The sequence below is a fragment of the Sceloporus undulatus genome, chromosome 3 (assembly GCF_019175285.1).
Source record: "Sceloporus undulatus isolate JIND9_A2432 ecotype Alabama chromosome 3, SceUnd_v1.1, whole genome shotgun sequence".
Taxonomy (NCBI): Eukaryota; Metazoa; Chordata; class Lepidosauria; order Squamata; family Phrynosomatidae; genus Sceloporus; species Sceloporus undulatus.
In genome coordinates this window covers 45,221,864-45,239,594 of record NC_056524.1, presented here as the reverse complement: position 1 = coordinate 45,239,594, position 17,731 = coordinate 45,221,864, and the positions used below count along the sequence as shown (strand labels likewise).

The following is a 17,731-nucleotide window of genomic DNA, read 5'->3' as shown; positions in this document are numbered from 1 at the left end:
TGAAAGATTAGCCTTAGGATTGCCATAAGTAGGAAACAATTTGAAGGCACATCACAACCAAGTCCCACTGATGATACTGTAAATCAGAATGGTTACAGATTACCCTTTATGTGATATATTGTTGATATGCTTCTAGCATCAAATATCACTTGGCAAGTTTATAACTGATGAGCAAGTGGTCCCATGATTAAAGTTGCTCCCCACCACCATCATCCAGATGGTTTGGACTCTCATTTCATAACAAACAAACCATGCTGCATTAGACCAAAATTTAGTATTCTAATCCCACATTGGCTAACCACATACCTACAGGAAGTTCAAGCAGGACAGGAGTGTATCCCATTCATTTCTACGGTGAACATTTTTCAGAACTGCACTGCTTACCATAATGGACAGATTATATAGTTTAATGGTTCCTAGTCATGAATACCCAAATGTTACCAGATACCGCTGTCAGAAACCCTAACCATTGGTAATGCTGACTAAAGGTTTGAGGACTTGAAGTCAAACAATGGGCCTGACCAGACAGGCCAAAATAAAGTGGCTTTGAGTCACTTTGGAGGTATTTTGTTTAAATGACACACACATTTTAAGAGGCCAGAAGCTGTGCCAAAGCTATGTTCCATTCCTAACCACTGGAGCACAGCTTTGGCACAGCTTCTGGCCTCTTAAGATGTGTGTGTCATTTAAACAGCATATCTCAAAAGTGACCCAAAGCAGCTTTATTTTGGCCTATCTGTTCAGCCCCAATGTCTGGGAACCAAACTCTGGGGTACTATTGATGTGGTTACTTTGATATCATAGCATTGACAGCCTTATCCTCTGTTATTTAATACCCTTTAATAATTGATTATTAGATTTAAGATTATCTCCCTATATTTCCACTAATATACAAGAACTCAGTTCTTCTGTAAAGGTTACTCATGACTTGTGCTGGTATCTATTTTCACCAGTGTAAAGAAGCATTACCTATAAGCAAAGAATTATTTAAATCAGAACTTTCTGAAAATGATTCATATATTAATCCATATAATTCCATCAAGACAAAGTGATAGAAACATATATTTGGAACATACCTACCTAAAGAAGAGATCATATCTCAGATCATCATTTGGATTTCCAGATGGAGTTGTATAGCAGTAGTCCATCAAAACATTCCATCTGTGCAATAAAATATAATTACCAGTTAATACATTACTTGGAATTCACTATATTCAGATGTTAGGAATGTGGTGGCTTAATGGTTAAGATGCCAGTTCTGAAGATCAGAAGATAGGAAGGTTGGCAGTTGAGGCCCGAATGCTGCATGATGGGGTGAGCTCCTGTCGCTAGTCCCAGCTTCTGCCAACCTAACAGTTTGAAAGCATGCAAATGGAAGTAGATAAATAGGTACCACTTCTCAGTGGGAAGGAGGGAATAGGGACAGCGGTTTCTCAGTGATATTTCACAACCCTAGAAGGCCAAATTCTGCTGGATCCTGAGAAAGTACCACCCTGCCTCCCTGAGAACCCGAAGACTCTTTTGTAGAAATGACAGCTACTAAACAGTGTTGCTGTGTTTGCTCCTCCTAGCTTCTGCGAAGGTAAAATAATTGTAATAGAAGGAGCAAGAAAAGAATATGTACAGCAGATAGTATCTGTACCATGGAACCTGCTTTAGTGAAGGTTTACCACAGCAATAACAGGTCTTTATAGATTTTATAATACCCTGGAGGAGGATTTAAATCACCTAAGCCTTCTTCTGTCTCTAAAGCACATGGCAGGAAGCAACATGACTTCATTACCGTACAAAAATCCTTGCAGTTTGTCACTAGGATTCGTATTCCCAAATATACCTTAGAAAGCCATCAACCATCTGTCATTCTTATATATGCACATATGTATGTACCATATGCATTACATTTCAAATAAATTCAGGTTCCTTTTGGGTTGTCTGTATTACAATTACAATTAATTTTGCATTAGAAAAATCTTTGACATTGGTAGAATATATGTACATTTAAATTATATTCCTGAGAGCTGAAAATTAAATGATTGTCAATGTGGTTAAATTCTGCATGTTTTTTTTTCTGTTTCCATACTTCAAATATAAAGTAAAGTCTATTAGCCTAGTCTCTTAGAAAAACAATCTAGTCTATTAGAAAAAATGAATGACAAATGAAAGGATGACCCATACAAAGACAAAGCGCAATTTCTAGAAAACAAGATGGGAGTTGCTCTAAGAAAAATTGGGAAGAATAAATCACCAGGAACATAAGATATTCCTATTGAACTGCTACAATCCACATAGACAGAATCAACTCTGGCACTAATTAAAATATGCCAACAACTATGGAAGACAAAACAGTGGACCACAGACTGGAAACAATCAATATATTTTCCCAGTCATAAAAAAGGAGACACAAAAGACTGCAGCATAGCATTAATTTCCCATACAAGCAAAATTATGCTTAGAAGTCTGCAAATAGACTCTAATCATATATAGAGAGAGAAATTCTAGAGGTGCAAGTAGGGTTCAGGAAAGGAAGAGGCACTAGGGACCATATGGCAAACATGATGGTTAATAGAGCACATCAAGTATTTCCAGAAGTACATCAGCATGTGCTTTGTTTACTGCATAGATCATCTTAGACATGGGAATCTTCAGGACCTAAGCAGATTAGCGGGGGATAGGGAAGCTTGGAGATAACTCATCCACAGGATCACCATGAATCAGATCAAGCCAAAGTCAGTTAACAACAACAAAAGACTAAAAGCACTGTGAAGCTTATGTTTCTTCAGTCAAAATCTAATACTAAGCATTTGCAATCTAAGAATGACAGTGGTGTTTTCATGTAAGATATGTTCCCAAATTCTTCACATATTTGCTCATACAATGTCCATGCAGAAGATTCACATAGCAATTGGAGGAGGAGGGGACTTTGTCCAAGGTCCTGGAGGAAGCTACCTGACAGAATGAGCCATACTGGATGACATAAAGTTCCAATTCAGTAAGGTAACTTTGTATCTGCAGATGTATGCCTAGGCTCACATACAGGTTAAAGAAAATTGATGATGTCATTTACAGTACCTTCCATCAAGATTAGTTGCTCTCACAGCTGCAAAAACCTTTGTTTTCAAAGGTAACCCTGTACCGGGGATGATCAGTTGTTGGCTGTAGGTAGAGTCCTGGAAAAACAAAAACAAGAAATATTGGTCGTCAATTGGTGAACAAATTCAAGATATAATCTGTGGTGAGTTTAGGCACTGAAAGCATTAGTTGGCACATACTCTGTTCCAAACCTTTGCTTTAGAGAAAATCGAGCTTATCGCATTTTAAAATAAGCCAGTTTACTTCTTCCATTTTAAAGTTGAATGCAGGATGCAGCTGGGTATTATCACACAAAAATGCTGCTGATGCCACCACCCAGCTGCATCCCACCTAAAATCCGGCTAGAAATCATGTCAGAGGCCCGATTTTCAAAGTCGGGAGCTTCCGAGGGCAATCCTTTCACTTGATTGTTAAGTCCTGCAAATGGGCTCCCTAGCTACTTTGCAGCAAAGAAACAGTATCCCAGATTCCCAAACCCCTATTTGGCACTGAATATCAGTTTGGACGATGCGGGGCCCAGTCAGTGAGGATATTGTCATTTACCAGAATCATTTAAAAAAACAAGTAATACATACAACAGACTGGCTTTACCTTTCACTGATTCACATTATGGATTGAGAACTACATAAAACTGGATCAGCACTTCAGTATAATTCAAGACGACCAAATGTACTTACAGAGAACTATGCTTAATAATGTCATAGATTACAGGGGTGAAAGAATGTCAGTTTATATCAAGATCTGTGCTAGTAGAAAGGTATGTGGCAATTGCAAATGTTGCCAGATAATTTGCAAGGAACAAAATAATCATGATAGATGAATAGGGGGGAAATAACTCAATATGTCATATAAAATCTATAAAACAAGATATGGAGTTCTTTGTCATGAAAATAACCCAGCTGTTCAATTTGGCATACATTTTTACACACAGTGCTCTCTTACAATTAGTATCAAAAGACTTACACCAATGCTACCCAAAGGGTTCTTATGACACTGGACTGCTTGGGGAGCTGGGGCCAGGGCTTTTAAAGGCTCCAACTGGCTGTTTGGAGCCCTCCATGATAGAAGTCTCATGATGGTATGGCCATTGCAGGAATTCAGGTGATAACAAGTGGGAATCTCACACCAGATCTCTGGGGGAAAACTCACAAGACCAGAAGTCTCATGATACTTAAAATGGCATTTTGCAGGCATAAATGTACCTGTGCATGTGGTTGCCAGTCATTTTCAGCCAGATCTTCACAGAAAGAGAATTATCACATTTCTGAAAAACACGTCTTACTGCTGCCAAATTGAAGCTTCATTTGGGCTGTACCCTGGTGATATCACACAGCTTTTCTCCCCAAAACCACCATCCGGGTACAGCTTGGCTCCAATGCAGGTCCCTGAATTCACTTTGGCAGCTGTTCTTCAAAGTCGGAAAGCTCCCGACTTTTGCATTTGTTGTTGTTGTTGTTATTGTTATTAATAAGTCTTATTTATAAAGCACTGTAAATTTACACAGGGCTGTACATATGATCAGTTTACTCTGCAGGACATTCTCCCAAATAAACACATTAAATAGAAGTTGACAAAGTGTGACTTATGGACTATGTGGCGTATCTCCAAACCCCAAGAGTGCTTCCTAGTCCACCTGTGACCTCTCATCTATCCCAAATAGATTATCCCAAAGGTGTCAAAATACAGTCAGACCTTGGTATCCACAGGGGATATGTTCCAGACACACAAACCCCATGGATACCAAAAAACATGGGACTTTAAGTCCCCTTGTCCCTAATGATGACATGCTACCATTGGGGACAACAAGCCTTGCCATCTGCAGATGTTTAAATCAGCAGATGGCAAGCCTACTGTATCATTACCTCTGAAGAGTACAATTGGTTGTTTAATCCCAATTTCATCCCTGAACTGTTTTAGGTCTGTAGGACCTAAAACTGAATTTTCAAAACTGAATTGACAATCCAGTTGGAGATGCCACAAAATAGGGGGAAATGGCTAAATCTAGAGGTAATTAGCCACTTGGGAGCCTTTGGGTGCAAAAAAAAGGGGGAGAGAGCAAAAGGGAGGAGCAACAAAAATGGGTCTTCTTGTCCTCAGGACTCCACCCCCTCCAAAAAAAACCTCCAAATGGTGAGAATCAACTGGAAATGACAGAATTGTCCATGGGGAACCGTGGGAGGAAATGATCCCCATCCCTTCTACAGCTGACCACCACTATTCTGATCAACGTAACCTAGTTTACGGGTAAGTGAAACTTTTATTTCAGTTTATTTTTGTTATAAATTTGCCAAAATTATATTTTTTCCTTATTCCAGATGGAAAGATCATTATATTTTAACATCAAAATATGGGAGAAACTGGAACTGATAGATATTGCCCTTCCTGCCCATGCTTGCAGTTGCTTCCTGTCTCCATAGCAATAACATTATTTTCTTCCTGTAGTAAGTTTTCCTAAACTATTTTTCTTTCCTATGTCCCTGGTTCTAATTTTGATTAAAATGTGGTGTGTAAAAATTGTCAAATGTTAATTAAAGTACATATAAAATAATAGCTTTTGCATTATTAATTTAGACCATTAATGATTTGTTGGGGGGGGGAGTGTGGATCATGAAGTGAGTTTAACAAGACTTTCGGTGTTCACACACACACACACACCACCACCACCCCAGCAAAGAGTGCACTCTATTCTAAAAGTATTTAAACCATATTCTGGCAGCGGGTGAAATTGTCCTTCAATCCATTATGCAAACACAGCACAGTCTGACTAGAGAATATTAAATTTTAAATGTATGGAAATGAAAATGCTTCATATTCATGTTTAATTAACTGCTCTCCTCACAGAATGAGGGCTTGACTCTACCAAAAGCCTTACCCATCAGCATCTCTTTTTTACCAAGTAGTCCTACTGGATGCATATGTATAAACTGAGCAGAAAACCAACAGGAAGAACAAGTCATCCAGAATTGTGATTTTGCTTTAGCAAATTAGAGCCATCATATTAATACGAAATATTTCAGCATGAAACAATTTCTGGTTTTTTTTTAACCTATGAGTGTTCATTTTGGTCCATGATGCTTTATGTTATAGCAAATGAAGAAGTGTGATCCCTGAACATCCAGTGTGTGTGTAAAACAGGGCAGGTGTGGCCCCAGTTCCTCTGCACCTGTTCAGCCCCACTTTCTAAATGGATGAAGCTATTGCTACAGCTGTCTTTAAAATGATCCACTCATGTTCACCATAAGGTTTTATTTACAGAATCAAGGTACAGGATTGATTCACAGAAGTATCCTGGGTGAAAATAGTAAAATGGAACAATACAAAATTATAAAATGGCACATTGTAAATGGCATATTGGGTAAAACTGCACAAGACATTAGAGTAAGGGCATCATCACATTAGCTATTTAATTTATTATAGCTTTATGTTTATTGCACTTGTGAGAATTTTACCTCAGGTCCCAAAGGAGCTGTGCAGACCGATCCTGAAGAGGTGGCCTACAGCCACCTCCATCTTCACCAGATCGGGGCTGCAACAACTGTACACCACAAACCCTATCTGGCCTTTCCATGGCACAAAAAGGAGCTACAAAAAGTGGCTCCTTTTTTCACCACGGAAAGGCCATTGCAGCCACCAGTAACGTGGTTTTACAGCACTCCTTTGGTGCTTCATCATCTAGATGCAGTCCCAGAGGAGCACCATGACACTGCGCACTGTGTCATGCCAGCCTGGGGGCAGAGCCAGGACATGTGTCAGTAGATGCTACGCCTTGACTCTGCCCCCAGGCCGCCATTCCCGTCAGTCTTCACACACTATCAACCTTTGGTTAGGAGGAAAGGATTATATTTATGCTTCACCTTAGGCAGAAAAAGCTAAGGCTCTTTAAGATACATTCCCAAGAGTTCTAATAGTTCAACTGAACTTTATAAAGCTCAATAATCTGTACGAAATAGACAAGAACAATTATTCCTAAAAGTTTAAAGGAAGTTTCCAGTTTTGCTCCTGTTTACAGAAAAGTACCTTTTTTGGAGTAGAAGTAATATCATGTTCCATCTATCTCATTTTAATATGCTCTGCAGAACTATGTACTGTAACACAGCAAAACTTGCAAACAGGAAATTTGTTTAAATGTGATTGAAAATATTCCACTATGGTATTTATAGCTCGTTCATTATACTCCCAAGTCTAAAGCACTGACTTCTAAATCAGATGCATGAATTATAACCCAGGTCCATGATGACATGAATAATAATCCAAAAAATGGATTTGTAATTTACTAAAATGCTGCTTGAGAGAAGGAAAACTGATTTGTAAATCAGGCATTTGAATGGTTGAATAAAATTTTTAATCAACACAAAAATAACATTTGGAAGATTAGTGTTGCTGTTATAAATATAAGTCGGTAAATGGCTTTTACATTTTCTTTCCAATGTCCCTCTTTATGCAATACAAGTGTACACAATTACATATATTCAAATTGGATTATCATGCTAAAAAGGGGAAAACATTAGCTGTCCCAAGGAGCTTTTCAAAATAGTAGCTTTTACGGTGTCCAAAGGAAAATAACATTGACTCTTTCCTATGGAAATATTCTATTTTCCATAGCAGTGGTTACTAAATAGTAGTTATTCCACTAGCTTGGGCATGATCAATATGAAGGAATACATTCCTTCTTGTGAGATAGGAAGTATCAGGACTAATGTGAGGGCTAATTTCATTGGTGTTTTTTTTTAAAAAAAAACTGTTTTAATCTATTAAATTGTTTAATATGCATTTAGTCTTCTTAAATTATTTCCAGTACTTTACATTTCAAATTGTTTTGTAACTGTTAAATCTATTTTACTTACTAATACTTTCATTAACTATGATTTAGTCTAGATTCCAACCATCAGTTTTCCCTCTAAACTTTGGGTTTAGGTTGTGAGCATTATTGCATATACAATGAAAAAAGCACCACCAACATCCAAGAGGAAAGTATCAACATGCTCAGGGAATCCCAATATTTACAGAAATAAAATAAAAAGACTTAGGGGAGGGAAACCCTCATGAGGTGGCACTGCAATCAATAATCCAATGCAGCATAACTATGCTCAGTGGACATGAAAGATTTACTGACTGGAGAGAGGAAGCAAATGGGAAGGAGAAGCAAAATGGAATGTCATGAAATCTTCAAAACAAACTATTTGACACTGTAGCATCTTGCTGAAGACCAGTAGCATTCTAAGAGCAATCAAAGTGGGTTCCTTAGCAAAAAAAAAAAATATGTTACTGTTTACAAGAAACTTCTCATTCTTTGTACTTACATTGTAAAGAAGCAAATTCAAAGTGCTAACAAATGTACCATTGTTCTCTCTGACAGATATAGCAGCTGATGACCTAGAAAAGATTTAGAAAGCAAAAACTCTTGGTGGGATCACTTTTGTCATTGTTAACAATGTCATATTTCATTGATGTTTGTCTTTTTTCTTTTGCTTATAAAATGTTACAAACAGAAGTTTATAGTAGAATCTGACAGCGCTTTGAAGCAATGGGCATTGCTAAACACAAAGGATCAAACAAAGTGACCAAAGATAACAATCATTAATGTTCCATGAGCTGCAGTAGATAGTCATAGAAATAATTTTAAAAGAAATAGAGAGTTTACCCATTTTGCTTGCATTCATACCCATGATCATCATACCACTCCTAATTATTTCTCCATCCTAAAACTAATTCAACCACTACCACTTTACTTGGGTTAGAAAACCCTCAACTTTTCCTACCCCTGTGTTTTTTGTCTTTCCCTCTCCTCCCTGTCTCTTCTTCCTCACACAAACCCCTTTTCATCCATGCTGGTATTTCTCTCTCTTTCTCCAACCCACCCATCTACTCACCCAACTATCTCTTCTCCTACCTCTCTTTGGCCCAGTACAGACCACCCCAAAGTGGCAGCCTGCATCCGCCACTTTTCATGCTGGATTGGGGCCAGGGCAAGCTCACCGGCAGCCCTGCAGCCCTAATCCGGTGTTTTCCAGGCCACTGAGAAGCAGCAAAATGCTGTTTCTCCATGGGCCAGAAAAGGGATGTCCTTGGGGCTTCATGCCCCTGGACATCCGGACAGCCAGGAGGAGAAAGGGGAGGCCTCTTCTCCTCAGGATCATTCTTGTGGCCAAGTAGTTGTCGCAGGAATGAGCCGCTCTAGGAAGGAGCTGCGAAATGCAGCTCCTTCCTGCAACGTCATAAGGGCTGCATAGCAGCCCTGATAACGTCGCATCCCCGTGTGGCCATGGGGACACTGTAAGGCAGCGCCGGCATCATGGTGGCCCCCAAGTGGATGGGAGGCTGCCATGATGACAGCACTGCCACGGACTAGGGTTAAACAGCATGTGGTTGGTGCGCGCTCTTTGACCCTAGTATCTCCAGCAGCACGTCGCTTTATGGTGGTGTGTACTGGCCCCTTCTCACCTTTAGCTGACACCAGGTGTGTTTCTCATGTTTGCTTGCTTGCTGTTAGGGTTGTCACATCCTAGTTGTCCAGATCCAAACAGCATAATTTACACATCATGTATTCATTATGCTAATGAAAGGGTTGATTGGTGGGGGGGGGATTGTTTGATTTTGTTTTGTTTTTTTTGCATGGAATTTGGTACGTAACCTGCAGCCAGGAGTTTGTTGGGCACGTCAACAATGATCCCTTTTCTTTACCATCTTTTCTCCTCTGCGGGATCTTGTACCTTTAGGAGCTGCCAGAGGTGCAGTATTTAACAGAGGTGCTGTCAGAAGTCTAGTATTTAACAAATTTAGGTTTCCTGGGCATGGGGATTCTACAAAGTTTTGAATCCTATGTAAGGCACCAAAGGTTTGGTTCATATAAGCCCCATGACTGTATCCCATCTGTAAAATGGAAAAAGTCATATTGACCTGATTCAAGGTTATTGTAGGCATTACCGAGTTGAAGCAGGAAAAGTGTTTTTTAAGCTTAAAACCTTTACTTGATAATATTACTGTATTGGACTACAACTCTCCCATTTCCCTTAGCCAGCACAGCAACTACTGCGCAGAGACCAGTCACTCTTCAATTTTAAATCTCCTAAGATCTAATGTGAGTCAAGCTGGGCTTCAATCATTAATAAAGCATACTGAAAGCTAGTAGCTGGTTCATGTTTTCCAGAATATTTGACAACTGACTGCACATTTTGCCTCTTATTTTGGCTCCTACAGAAGTTATAAACCTACATTATATTTACATTAAAGTTATGTTGTTTCTACAAAGGCTAGAGGCATGAAATATGTTTGCAGTACAGTTATATACATTCCATATCACATTGTCATGTCTTCTACCTAAGGAACTCTAGAAATTGCAGGTTTCTGAGATATTTAGAGTTCTTTGTGACAAAGCTCTCATCCACTCCCCAGAACTACAGGCCCTAAAATGACCTGAGTCCTATCTTCCCTACAGAATTAAACTGATTTAATCATCCAACTCTCTTCAGTACTTTCATAGCTTCTAAATATCTCAAGTCTCAAGTTTCCCTAGGAAAGAGCCTTAACAATTAAAGCAGTATGATTCTCATATAAACATATAGTACAGTACATTTATTCTTTCTTTTAATGAAACTAGGAATCTAGGCCAGCTAATTGTACAATCTGCTCCAGGTGCAATAGCTATAATTAAAATAAAAATAGCAATTATAACCCCCTCTCTTTTCCCCTATTTCTGTGTTTTCTTTTCATCCTCCTCCATTCCCATTCATTCAGCCTTTTCCTATCTTCTACTGCACATATCTGGCAACAGATATGTTGATTATTATTATTATTATTATTATTATTATTATTATTATTATTATTATTAACAGGAAGTCTCATTTTCATATTTGACTTAACAGACAGAAACACTGAGAAAAGGCCAGCAATGAGAAAAAATCAGGAGTTTACATAACCTGGTGTTCTGGTATTCCAGCTAAAGCTACTTGCAAACATTTGGACCAAACCTCAAGGCTTTTTGCTATTACTCCTGAGGAGCATGGTGTCTGTTACCCATTGACCTCATCACTCAATGTCAACTAGCAACTCAATGTGGTACTGCAGTAGACATACAGATTTTAGCTAACTAATTAAAATTATTGATTTTTAAAAAAACCCAAATATCTCCAAAGTGCAGACTCTGGAGGAGTGTGCATACCAAGTTTCAGGTGTTCAGGTTTCACACTTGTGGATCTAAGGCAAAGCCATAATATTCCTTCACAGAAAATTCTGATTTCTGTGTGAGATGGGGGGAGGGGAATGCATGAATTTTGTGCAGAATAAATCCTGAACTGTGGAGATTCTAATCAGTCTAGATTTTTCCTCATCAGGGTTTCACAACACTGAAGAGACACATTTTGGACCAGTTTTAAATATTTTTGAATAGCCTAAGACAGACACACAGGAAGAAATGCTGCAAGTGCAAGTGCGTGCGCACATGCACACATATATAAACACACATTTTATACTTATCATTGTTATTATTTTAATTTACTTTTATTTATTTTATTTTATTTATCTATACTTTGAATGTCCTTAGAATATATCTTTATTTCCCACCATTTTCCCCAGATGGGAACTCAAGGGATCAAACTCAAATAATTACAAAATAGTTAAAAACGAACAAAAGGTCAACATTAAAATAGGATTGAACTAGTGACAAGCAAACGATTACAGACAGATATTCTATTGTGTAAAAATAATTACTGTTAAAATAAAATGTCTCTTTATGTCCCTCAGGTATGGTGAGATTAATCAGAATTTCCTAAGCAAATTTCATCCTTAATGCAAGTACCAAAGTAGAGACTTTGCTGCTAAACTAATTTTATAGCACCCAAATTCTTTGAAATAATATTCCTTCTTCCTCCTCCCCCATTCTCCCTCTCTGTATACTTTTCTTTTATCTTTTACACCTTCTTTCTTTCTTTCTTTCTTTCTTTCTTTTCAAATTGATACTTTTTATGTACAGAGAGTGAAGAGGCTAGCTTTGGTGTATTTGGTTTGGATGGGGATCTGTTAGGTTCACACATCTATTTCCCCTTTGTTGCAGAGCTCCAAGCATCTTCATCAGAAGCATAAATAAAACAAGGGATGTTTGATGCATAAAAGAAGAAGCATTTCTTTAAACATAAATATGAGTCCCATACTTACGAAGCAAGTTGTGTGTTGTTGACTAAGTATTCCAGAGGATAGCTACAACTAAATTTATACAGAAGTCCTGGTAAATAGCTAATGATTGTTGGTGGGTCTGGGGTATCTATATACCCTGAAACATTTCCTATTTGGACTGTAGATACATTGCCATAAGCATTAATACCTGGAACTGAGGTGACCTATTTGGATAAGATAAAAAAACAGAAATTATGAAGAAGCAACACCTATAATAAAAGAAGATCCTTAAAAGAATGCAAGTAGAGAGTAATATTACAAATGAAAAATCAAGCTTTTAGTCTGAACTTATCTGCAACACCAAACTCTGAGTGCATCTGCACTGTAGAAATAATACAGTTTGACACCACTTCAACAGCCATGGCTTCATCCTACAGAATCCTAGGATGTGTAGTTTTCTACAGTTCTAGATGGATGCTACAACAAAGTGCCTTTTGAGAACAGATTATGCATCTACAGTCAGCCTCAGGTGGAGGATGTTGTTCACTACTTTTTAATTTGTCCATTGTACAGCAACCCTAGAAAGAAACTTTTAACACTCTTGCTGACAAACAAAAATGGGAGCTCTACTGTTGATTCGGTCCAATTCCTTTTGAGTGATACTCAAAATAGAGTGGCTCTTTTTGCCATGACTGCAAAAAAGATTATAAAGAGAGAGTTAAACAAAATTGCCATAAATTGCCAGGGAGACACCAAGTATTAATTAGATTTTATGATTATACCATATATGTTTACTAATATCCAAGAAAGGTGTCTATTTTTTCTTTTGTCCTTTTTAACAGTTAACTATTTTTAACTGCACATAAAATGTTGGGACATTTTTTGTCCTTTGTATTCTGTGCCTTTTGTTTTAAATGTTAAATGTTTTATGCTTTTTGATAAGCTCATTTTGTCATGGCCTTTGGCTAGTACAATAAATGTTAACTTGACTTGATTATCTTAACTCTGTTTTCTAAGGCACTAACTCTCTTTGTTAGAGAAGGCTAAAGACCTTATAAAATTACAAATCTCAGGATTCCATAAGATACAGTTACAGCATTTAAAGAGTGTCAAACTGCATTATTTCTACAGTGTAGATGCAGTATCTAATCCCTTTTTACCAACTTCATCCCACCTCTTATGTCATCCTGCCTTCATGTATTTAAATTTTTGTTTTGCAACCACAAGGGACACAAAGGAAAGCAACAAATGTGGACCATTTATGCTGAAGAGATCACATTCTGTGATTTGTTGTGCATTCTTATTCTAGCCTACCTTGGTTCTGATTAAAATTTCTCCAAATACATACACATCCCCTTATGAGACCATTTATCTTCTATGTAAATGCTGTATCTGGAAACTTAAGTGAAGAAAAAAAGTAAATTCTATTAATTTTGGAGTGTAACATATTTTTCAACCTAGACAATGGGGAAATTGAAATAATAAAAGAGTTTCTGTACCTTGGATCAAACATTGATCAGATTAGAGACTGCAGTCAAAAAAATCAAAAGACTGAAAATGAGAAGGGCTACCATGAAGGAACTAGAAAAGATCCTAATGAGTAAAGTAATACAAACAAGGAAAATATCGTTGGCAGTTATATAATCTTTTTATTATAAAAAAGCCAGCCAGGATATTCTAGCGGCCTTAAAAATTTACAAAGCCAAATTAAGACTGCAATTACTTTATAGCATATTCCAGCTTTTAATAAGGAGATTGAATGTTTGCATACACATTTTTTCAGGAGACTATTATCTGTACCTCCATATGTACACCATCTGACTCTCTATGCAGAACTGGGATTGAATGCTCTTGAAACTGAAGCCTGGTTGATGACTTATAGGTTTTGGTTTAAGATACATTCCAGGCCTAATAGATCCAGTCTTTTATGGTTCCTACTATCTGACATTTACTATGCCAGTTAGGCTAAATTTTATGAAAGTAAACGAATTTCTGTGGGTTTAAATTTTGATTCTCTACTTTTTACTAACCAAAAAGGAGTGTCTTGAATCTATTAGGGCCTGCCTTGCAGAGAGAACATCAGCTGACATATCCCACTCCTCCCAGAGTGTGTTCTCCAGCGATGCTTGGTATTCTCCCCTTTTAGGGTAGGATTCCAGATTATTTTCAAACCCTTTCACTGCTGGTGTCGAGGAAGGCCTTTTTGTTTGCAAGATTTAATGTACACCCCTCAAATGTGACCAGGGGCAGATATTTGCAGACCCCATTTTTGAATCGAGTGTGTCACTGTGATCAAGCTCCAGATGTCCGTCATCATATTGTATTGCTTTGTCCATTGTATATAATTCAGAGGGGGAAATTGTTAAGAAGGTTATTGGAAATGAATATCTGTTTGGATGGGTTATCAGTGGAATACTTATTGGAAGATTGGAACCTGCATATTACCAGGCTAATCGGCCAATTTTCTGGTGGAGGCAACAAGATTATGGATTAAATTTTAATAACCCTCAAGTTTTATTGTAAATTTATGTTGTTGTTATATGCCTAATAAAGATTGACTGACTGACTGACTGAGTAAAGATACACAACTAAACACTAAAGTTGGAATCATCCAAGCCATTTTATTCCCCATCACCATATATGGATGTGAGAGCTGGAAAGTGAAGAAAGCAGATAAGAAGATAATCAATTCATCTGAGATGTGGTGCTGGGGAAGAATGTTGAGGATACCATGTACAGCCAAAAAGACAAACAATTTGGTTCTTGAACAGATCAAGCCTAAAATCTCCCTGGAAGCCAAGATAATCAAACTGAGGCTGTTGTACTTTAGCCATATCATGTGAAGGCATGACTCATTAGAAAAGACAACAATGCAAGGAAAGGTGGAGAGAATTAGAAAGGGAGGAGGTCTATACACTAGATGGATAGATTCAAGTTAGGGAAGTCATGGGTATGATTTTGCAAGACCTAAGCAGAGAACAGGGAATCTTGGAGATGTCTCATTCATAGGATTGCCTTGAGTCGTGGCCAACTCAAGGGCAGTTAACAAAAAAACAACAAAGGGCCTACACTTCAACATAGTATGGCTGGTAGTTTTCTCCCTCACTCTTTCTCTCCCTTTTTTCTTTCATCAGTGACTACATTACTGGGAGGTCAGACAACTCTTTCTCCAATTCTCCAATTGAACAATTTTATGTGGTGGCTTAGTGGTTAAGATGCCAATTCTGATGATCAGAAGATCGGAAGGTTGGCAGTTTGAGGACCAAGTGTTGTGTGATGGGGTAAGCTCCCATCACTAGTCTCAGCTTCTGCCAATCTAGCAGTTCAAAAGCATGCAAATGCAAATAGATAAATAGGTACCACTTTGGTTTTTTGTGGGCTTTTCAGGCTATGTGGCCATGTTCCAGAAAATTTTCTTCCTGACATTTCGCCAGCATCTGTGGTTGGCATCTTCAGAAAATGCTTTGCCTGCAAAAAGTTGGGTATATATATACTGTGTGAGCCTGGGAATGCAGGAGTGATTTGCATGTATATTGTTTTGTGCTGATGGCCGGCCTCAGGCTGGAAGGCTAATGCAAAAGAGGATTAACGTCTGCTAATTGGTGATCATTATCTGCTGGGAAAGCCCCTGACTCTGAATGGTTTCCCAATTGCATATGCTGAGTCTTTATTTTGCTATTCCTCAGGAATGGTAGCCAAATTTTGTTCACTTTAAGGGTTTCTTCTTTCCTGTTGAAATTATCCAGATGTTTGTGGATTTCAATGGCTTCCTTGTGCATCCTAACATGGTAGTGTTAGTGGTAGATACCACTTTGGTGGTAAGTTAACAGAGTTCTGTGCAGTCATGCTGACCACATGACAGAGTCATCTTCAGACAATGCTGGCTCTTCATCTTAGTAACAGAGATTAGCACTGCCCCCTACAGTTGGTTACAACTAGACATTCATGTCAAGGGGAAACCTTTCCCTTTCCCTTTCTGCACAACTGTATGCCATTTCATAGCAGAGTTATTTTGTCTTAATAATAGGTCTCTGGGAGCAACCAAGCCTTCACTAAAGTGAACATGTTAATGCTGTTTTAGAAAGAAACAAAATCTTTTTTTTTTATTTTTTTGGTGCCAGGCAAACATATTGCAGTATTTGCTGCTGTAGTGAGATGGAACAAGTGAATGCAGAGGCAACAAGGGGCAAACTCTGCCAAAAAACCCAAATACATACCATAAGAACTCATGCCTCCTTATCCCAATCTAGAAGAGTCCAAAGGAAAGGCCAGACATCCTGAACTATAACTGTTTGAATGTTCACAAAATTCACCATCTTCCCAAGAGTAATCTAATTTTCAAGTGGCACTCTCTCCCTCACAAGAACACCTACAAAAATTATTGCATCAAATACTAGCTCTGACTAAATCCCACTCCTGCCCTGTAGAAGATCTGCATCAGCAGCAAACCAGTCCCCCCTCCCAAAAAAGGTGCAAGCAACAGCTAAGCATTCACTGACCCTTTGCCATTCAACAAGTAAAGAAGCACTCACTCTGTCCAAATAATTAACAGCTGGTGTTGACATAGTGGGACGATTTGCACAATACATTTTTCACATTACTTTGGAGTCCACAATCTTAGACAACCCATGCAGTCACAGATGCAGTCAACAGCATTGTTCATAATCACACAGTTTCCCTGGCTGCTGTAAGCACAGAAACATCTAGTGACTCTTTCCATTGTAGTTGCCCCAGTGCTTCATTCAAGTTCAAAGTAAACCATGATGTCTGTAAGCGGGGGGGGGGGGGGTTTTCTGACCTAGCTCTAAGCCTGATATGTTAACATTAATCTTTTTCTGTCGCATGTGTCAGAACATTTACATATATACAAACACAAAGGAAATTCAGTTTTGTTTTCAATTAAGGCTTTCAGAAGGCATCTAATTGCTCCTTGCTCAATTTTTCCACTTCGGTAGTGAACTTCAACCATAAAGTGGCTGACCCTGCACTGTTCCCACTTGATTTATGTCACTCCAGCAAGAAAAAACACTGAAATTGTTAGAACTCTTTTAAGAGCCACCAAAGACGAGAGGAAATCATTGGTCATAATCCTCAGATTGCTTTCACCAGAACATTCCTGCTGGCCTCAGAAAAAGGCTATTCTGCGCTATGCCGGGAAGTGCAATCTATGGTTTTAACATTTTAATGTATTCTTTAAATTTATAGTTTTGCCATTTCATCCATAACAGAAATAATTGGAAGGATATGTGCAAAGTCACAGATAATGCTGGACATTAATAGTTTGATTTAAGGTATCAAGTATAAGTATTTGCTTGTTTAAGAAATTTTATAAATTGCCCTTCAGTTGTATTCACATGGCAGTTTACAACATCTAAAGCAGGTCCCCAAATAGTTCTATTAAAATAAAAAAAAACCAATAAAAACAGATTTTAAGAGTGAGATTGAGAGGTGGGGGAGAGAGAGAGAACTTCAATCCGAACTGTTTACTACAAAATATTTCAAAGTTTGGAGCTCCCAGCAACATGTGAAATTG

At 38.1% G+C, this 17,731-nt stretch overlaps 1 protein-coding gene across 1 annotated transcript in view; it reads right to left on the bottom strand.

The window, feature by feature from the left end:
- ZPLD1 (zona pellucida like domain containing 1) overlaps positions 1-17,731 on the bottom strand; it is a 66,155-nt gene that overhangs the window by 9,603 nt on the left and 38,821 nt on the right. Inside the window, exons 4-7 of the mRNA XM_042459776.1 lie at positions 12,241-12,422; positions 8,391-8,463; positions 3,070-3,167; positions 1,081-1,161 (exon numbers count right to left, since the gene is read on the bottom strand). Of these exons, the coding sequence (XP_042315710.1) occupies positions 1,081-1,161; positions 3,070-3,167; positions 8,391-8,463; positions 12,241-12,422 (434 nt within the window). The remainder of the gene's footprint in view (positions 1-1,080; positions 1,162-3,069; positions 3,168-8,390; positions 8,464-12,240; positions 12,423-17,731) is intronic.